The sequence below is a fragment of the Hibiscus syriacus genome, unplaced genomic scaffold (assembly GCF_006381635.1).
Source record: "Hibiscus syriacus cultivar Baekdansim isolate YM2019G1 unplaced genomic scaffold, ASM638163v2 tig00111582_pilon, whole genome shotgun sequence".
Taxonomy (NCBI): Eukaryota; Viridiplantae; Streptophyta; class Magnoliopsida; order Malvales; family Malvaceae; genus Hibiscus; species Hibiscus syriacus.
In genome coordinates, this window is record NW_024063126.1 from 10651422 (window position 1) to 10658368 (window position 6947).

A 6947-nucleotide genomic window follows, 5' to 3' on the forward strand; every position below is an offset into this window, starting at 1 on the left:
TGAAAAAAGTTATCAGTATTAAAGTGTGAATACCTTTGAAGTGCAACGATTTGACCGGTTGACAGTTATCACAGTGCTGAGATTTGTTCAGTTCGAGTTAACTTGATATCCTAATAAATCGACACGAATCTTAAATAATATGAATCATCGTTTCTCCCTTATTATATCAAATTACTAAGAATTCTCCAATAACCTAATGTCCAAAATGCCCCTAATTTCCTAAATAATGGAATCACTCCTATCATATATGAAATCATAAGTAACTCTTATGCAAAGAATTCTGAATACCTTTTTGATTACATAGTACCTCCGAAAAGTATTTGAATACTATATGATCTTGATAAATCACGTCCCAAATAATTGATGAATCCGTCAGCTATTAAACCCTTTTATAGAGATCTCGATTCTAAATTTAATCAGTTTATAGAAGTTTTATGGGTCCCTACCTGATAAATACCAAGTACCTATAGAAAATAATTGGATTCTCTAGTGTGTTCCCTATGTGTTATATGATTATTTTATCTGTTCTGAAATATGTTTTACAGAGACTTCTGAGTTACTGAAGTTTTAAGTCTGCTTGTCTATTTCATGATCTCTGAATACTATTCCTACTAAATTGATATGTCTGAACTTTGATTTCTCTGCTACCGTAATATACAGTCTGGAAACTGATTTCTTCCGGGTACTCTGGGATCTTGTATGAAGTTTCTGGAGGTTCAGCTCGGTCAAACTGGTAATTCCTTATATAGGTTCAGACCAATCGAGCTGGTAATTCCTTACAGATCTAAGGTGACCCTTGGGTGGGCTCATAGCCCTAATGGGCCTTGTGGTATAACCTTATGGACCCTAAGGTACTTCATTAGGGTACCACATCTACTACATGTTTTGGGTAAGTCCTTATGGACATGAGGGCACTCCCCTCAGGTGGGCACCTAGGGTTCGGCTATGGTAAGACCTTATGGATGCAAAGTGTTCCCTTAGATTAGCACCTGAGCCCAAAGGGAATAGGGTAAGTCCTTGTGGATGCAGTTCTGGGGAACTGCATATTGGTGTCCAGTTGAAGGGGTTTTATATAATTTTAAGAATACATTTTAAATTGTTTTTGTTTTAAAAAGATTTTTACCTTTTCACTAGTTATGTGAGAACAAACTAGACACCTTATTTTGATCTTCTGAAGTGGTTCTCTGAACGTTCCTTCTGAACTTTAAGCCTTATGTCTTTTACTACCTTAAATATCAAAGGGACCTCAGCTCATCACAAAAATCTGTAGATGTCTGAATCAATAAGGAAAATTTTTATTGCCTATTATTTGCATGTCCTTCAGCATCACTTGGTAGTTATGTATTACTGCGCTTCCCAAAGCTCACTCTGTTACTCACTATTTCAGGTTAAAAGAATTGATTAAGTACAATTATTGACATCAGTATTGGAGTTCCACCAGCGTTCTTGTAGAGTATAGTGCATGTGAGTATGGGACATGTAGGTTGTATTTTATTTTTATATTCGAGTCTGAAACATGTATGATTTTTATTCTGTTTGTAGTATATGAATGATTTTCTGAACTTGTATTTTAATTATAATTTATTTTATTATTTTACACGTTTTAACATAAATTTTAAAATTTTCAAGGATTTTTAATATGGGTCGCTCCTATGGCCCTAATGCGATAACTCGAATCGCATCAGGTCACATGCATTGTTATGTGGGTGTTACACATGGTTTGGTAGTAGTTTATGAGCTATGTTTGGTTGCTCACTATCACCAAAGTTAATGACATTTGTTTGCCTTAATTTTTGGATAATCTTCTAAAGATGGTGCAACTCTCTATCGAATATCCAGAAACATCTGTGTGATTTTCACATTGGACATTAGCATCATACCATCTAAGGTAGAGAGGTTACAGAGGAGACATATGGTAAGGTGATACCACATGTATATCATATAAGATCTAGAATAATTCCTTGTATGACATGGGGATGGGGTCAAACTAAGGATTCTCTCTTTCTTTCTTCGGCTCCCTTGTTCCTTGCTTGGAAAAATTCTTTTTGGATGATCCTGTGGCTTGAGGTCAAGACAAAATGATGTTATTGGAGTCATATTTCCTCATGTTATTGACTTCGTTATCCTTCTTCTTCACTGGCGGCTTTTTACTAGACTCACCTCCATTAAGCCTCTCACTTATGATTGTCATTTCAATCATCTCCCCTGTTGTAACCAAATCAAAAAAAATCTTGGATGAGTTTCCTATTAGGTGGTCAATGAAATGAGCTCCTAAAGTGTTTATAAAGAGTATGTTGGTTTCCTATTCCACAAGCAGCGGATGAACTTGTACAACAACATCCATCCACATTTGAGCGTACTATCTGAAGCTCTCATTAGAACTTTTCTTCATGCTTTGCAGCATGATTCCATTAGGCCTCACATCATTCACGTGCTTATATTGCTCAAGAAAAGCTTTGTTCAAACCCTTCTATGACCTGATATGAACCCTACTCAATTGGTTGTACCATCGAATGGTTGAACCTGTTAAGCTCTCTTGGAAGCAATGGATCAACAGTTGATTACCCACTATGTAGCCAGTCATTTTCCTATAGAACATAGTGATGTGAGAAGAGGGCATCTCGTGCCATCAAATTTTTCAAAATTTGAAACCTTAAATTTAAGAGGCAATACCAAATCAAGAACTAGACTCAGTTCTTTAGCATCGACCTCATATATGTTAGTGTCTTCTTTCATAATCCTGATTTCCTCTTACAATTGTTTCTATTTCTCTTCTAGATATTTGTTTTTCTCTTTTCTACCCTCGTTATCAAAATCTGGGACGTTTTCAGCTTGGTGTGAGTTTACAGAGATTCCAGGTAAGTTTATGTGCACTCTTCCTAGTTGAACAGTCATTCCTTGTTGTGTTCTAACGTGGGGTGGTGTAAAGCCTGGAGGGTATAGGGATTCTTCGATAGGAACACCAACAGTTGAAACTTTTCCATGATCCGCATACATTGCAAAGCCTGAGTGTGCAAAAAGGTTTTTCGGTGGTATCACCGACAGTTGGAGTCTCTTCTCGATCTATATTTCTCCCTTGTAACATGCTTGCAAGTTTTTCTGTCATATCATTCTGGTATTTCATCATTTGTTCATGCATCACTTCTTGAGCTTTTCTTATATTATCTTGTATTTCTAGTTAAGTTTTCTCAATTTGGGCGATTCTCTCCTTCATTGCCTTTTTCTTGGTATTGTGTGTATGCTTGAAAGTTTATAGTATTATGTCATACAGTCTTTTTATTAATGTTGATATTTTATTAATGAATATGAAAAATATGACTATGAATGAATAGAATACAATGTGAAAAGTAAAATGCAATGCAAAAAGTAAAATGTAGATGCAAGGTGTTGATTCTGGAACTATTCCTTATAACAACTTTTATATTAGAAACGAAGTTTGATTACAAGGCTTAAACATATCACAGATAGATCTAAGCTATTTCCCTTTATAATTTAGGATTGCTCGGACCATCTCAGAACATCTGTATTGTCTTCTACCTCTTTTTGAACCCTTCGTTTTATATTACCAGCCTTTTATATAGAAATCGGTCACAGATCAACACCATGGAATGAATTGTGTAATACAAAAATGAAAACAAAATAAAATTAAAAGGTAAAAGAAAATTAGTGAGTAATCATAAAGAAATCAATTGGGCATAATATAGTTTCTCAACAAAACTTACCCTCACATGATGGCTACCAAATCATGCTTTAACAGATCCTACCCAAACATGATTTCTACCCCCTTGCTTTGTTTAACATAAAAATCATAACCCCATGACATCTAGTTCGCATGCTTATTCAGAAAAAATAAACCTAACCACATGATCTCTAGTTATCATACATTTATTCGGAAAGTAAAATTATAATGCAAAAATTAAAAGACTCAAAAGAGCTTTTCCTTGTGTACTCTCCTCACGGGATTCTTAAGGTTTGGGTTCTAGGTTCAATATATGTTGGGTTCGGCTATAAAGTAAAAGGTTCTTGAATCATCGTTGTTTATGCCCTCTTGGGTTGCCAGAACCTCAATCCTAGTCAATCACAGGCTTTCAGATCGAGTTCAATTCGAGGGGACACACCTCCTTATGTCCATACGGTGGTGAAAACCATCATAAGGATCATAAGCGTGAGCCCCAAGAGCGATCAACTATCCCATACGGAGGTGAAAACCACAAGGGAGTAGTTTCTCATTCCTATTTAAATTGGACGGGGCAGGGTTTTAGCTCATGTTATGATAATCAAGTGCACAGTGTGCGAGGAAAAAAGAAAAAACACACAATCACACAACACATAAAACTCATTTCTCAATTCCCTTAAAGACACATTTAATCTGAAAACATTAGCAAGCAAATCAGTCCAACTATTTAGTGGTTAATCAAGTTGCAAACAAAAATTTATTTAAATTAAACAAGGATCAAAAAATAAAGTAGAACGAACTTGTAATTTTCATTGCAAAGACAATTAATTAATTGACTAATGGTTTGACTCTCTAAAAATGTCCCCAATAGAGTCACCAAGCTATCGAAACGATTTCTTAAAAACAAATTTAATTTTTAATTTAGTGTGATTTAAAAAATCTCATTTCGATTAATTTGGTGTTTTCTTTTAAAATTAAAAAAATAGTTTGAGGAGTCACCACCAATCTTCGATTAGGGTGTGATTGGACACCCAAAACTGTTGTCATTTTAATAAATTTAATTTTAATTTTATCAAAATGACATTTTTAGGTCTACGTTCCAAAAAAATTGAGTTCGGGAGTCGATTACACATGGGGAAGGGTTAACACCCCCACAACGCCCTAAATCGATACCTAGTCGATTAATTAGTTTTCTTTGCAATGAAATTTACAACTTCGAATTTAATTTAATTTAGGATCCCTTTAAACAACACCTTTGAATTTTAGGATGAAAAACAATAATATTTAATTATTTCCTATAAAAAAGAAAGACATCTCATGCCTTAAAGCAGACAGTCCTTACTCTAATCAAAATAAAGAAATATTACTATTTCATTCTAAAATTCATTATTAATTCTAATTTCAAATGCATGAATAATAATGATAATCATATATATATATATATTTAACAGATTAGTATACATGCATATAAAGTAAGTTATAAACATATGATATAATGGCATGAAATGATGACTAAAATTAAGTAACCAAAAATAGTGCTGGAAACTAAATAAACATGAATAAGCAAAGGACCAAAATGTAAAGAAAAGTAAAACAAAGGCATAAAGATAGGTTGCTGAAATTTAAAGCGTTGGAAGATAAATTGTAAAAGTAAAGGGTGCTAAAATATAAATAAAATAATTTAAAGCACTGAAATGTAAAATACTAAAAAATAAAGGCATAAAAATTAGAGGCATGAAATAAAGACTAAAATGTAAGAGCACATAAAAGTAAGAATCATAATATAAATAGAAAGAAAATAAAAGGCATCAAAATAAAATAAAATAAAAACTCGCATAACCAAAAAATAAGGACTAAAATAAATATATAAAAAGTTAAAACGCATGAATACAAACGGTAATAAATTAGAAACAAAAGAGAGTGGGTTGTTTAGCATTAATATTAAAAAGACAAGGCCTTGTATAATAAATAACCCATTAATGGATATGGTTGCCAAATGGTGCCATTCATACGTGAAAAAAATAAAAGCCATTAATTTGGCTTTATAATTCCCACTTTCTCATTTTGGTTTTGTAAAAAAAAAAAAATCCTTTTTTCTAGAAAAATCCTATTATGGTATGGTCTCACAAAGGCAAAAGTTGGCTCAGCCGTAGCCTCCTTGCTGAAACCCGTTCTCCGGTGACACTGAGAAGGTAAAGTGTCCTCCTTTTGTTTTTCTTTTCTTATTTTTTTAAAAAAGAACACTTAAATATCTTTTTATTTAAATAAGAAATGAAAATATCGTACCTTTGAGAAATAGATATCAGTTTCGTATTGATTTTTTGCTTCTGGTTACAATTTTTTTTCTTCCTAATACTTCTCCTTTCTTTTTAATTCAAAAAAATACAAAATATCTCCTTGATATATATAACCCCAAAGAAAATCAAATCCATGAGAAAAAGATCTGTACAAATCGTCCCCAAAAATTCTAATCTCTGCTACTCTTTTTAGCTTTCTTTTTTGTCACTATGTTGAGTCTTGCATGAAAGAGGAAAGAAGGTTGGATGCACACATGGTGCGAGGAGGAACAAGGGTGGTCTCGCGTACATCATACGCGCTGACGATGGAGCTATGGACGGCTTGGAGACACCTGAAACGTTACACGCGCTTCACTGGCGCATGGTTTGGCCACTCAAGGAGTCTTGGAGCAATCAGGGCCATCAGATCAAGCCAGATCTAACGGCATGGAGGTTCGATGGCATTAGCTAATGTGGGAACCCTAATTTGGGTTGATCTAGACCACTTGATCATTAGCTAATGTGGCATTAGCTAAGGTTGGATGCACACATGGTGCGAGGAGGAACAAGGGTGGTCTCGCGTACATCATACGCGCTGAAGATGGGGCTATCGGACGGCTTGGAGACACCTGAAACTTTACACGCGCTTCACTGGCGCATGGTTTGGCCACTCAAGGAGTCTTGGAGCAATCAGGTCCATCAGATCAAGCCAGATCTAACGGCATGGAGGTTCGATGGCATTAGCTAATGTGGGAACCCTAATTTGGGTTGATCTAGACCACTTGAACATTGGTAGATCCAAGGGCTGAGATGTAGCAGCGGCTAGGGTTACACAAACTCTAGGGTTTCCATGTTTCTTAATATTTTGAACTGCTTGGCCAACTTGAATATGGGCTAATCTGTTTTGGTTTTTGGGTTATGTTTTGGACTGTAACTTGGACATTTTTCAATTATTTGGGCTAAATGAGCCCGGACAAAAATGACATATTACAATA

General features: G+C 34.8%; 1 protein-coding gene across 1 annotated transcript; it reads left to right on the plus strand.

Annotated features, from left to right (window-relative positions):
* The first annotated feature begins 5751 nt into the window (after positions 1-5751).
* LOC120165267 lies at positions 5752-6947 on the plus strand. Its single transcript, XM_039174822.1, has 3 exons — positions 5752-5868; positions 6167-6214; positions 6490-6947. The coding sequence occupies exons 1-3, from the start codon at positions 5789-5791 to the stop codon at positions 6698-6700; spliced, it is 339 nt and encodes a 112-aa protein (XP_039030753.1). The 5' UTR covers positions 5752-5788; the 3' UTR covers positions 6701-6947.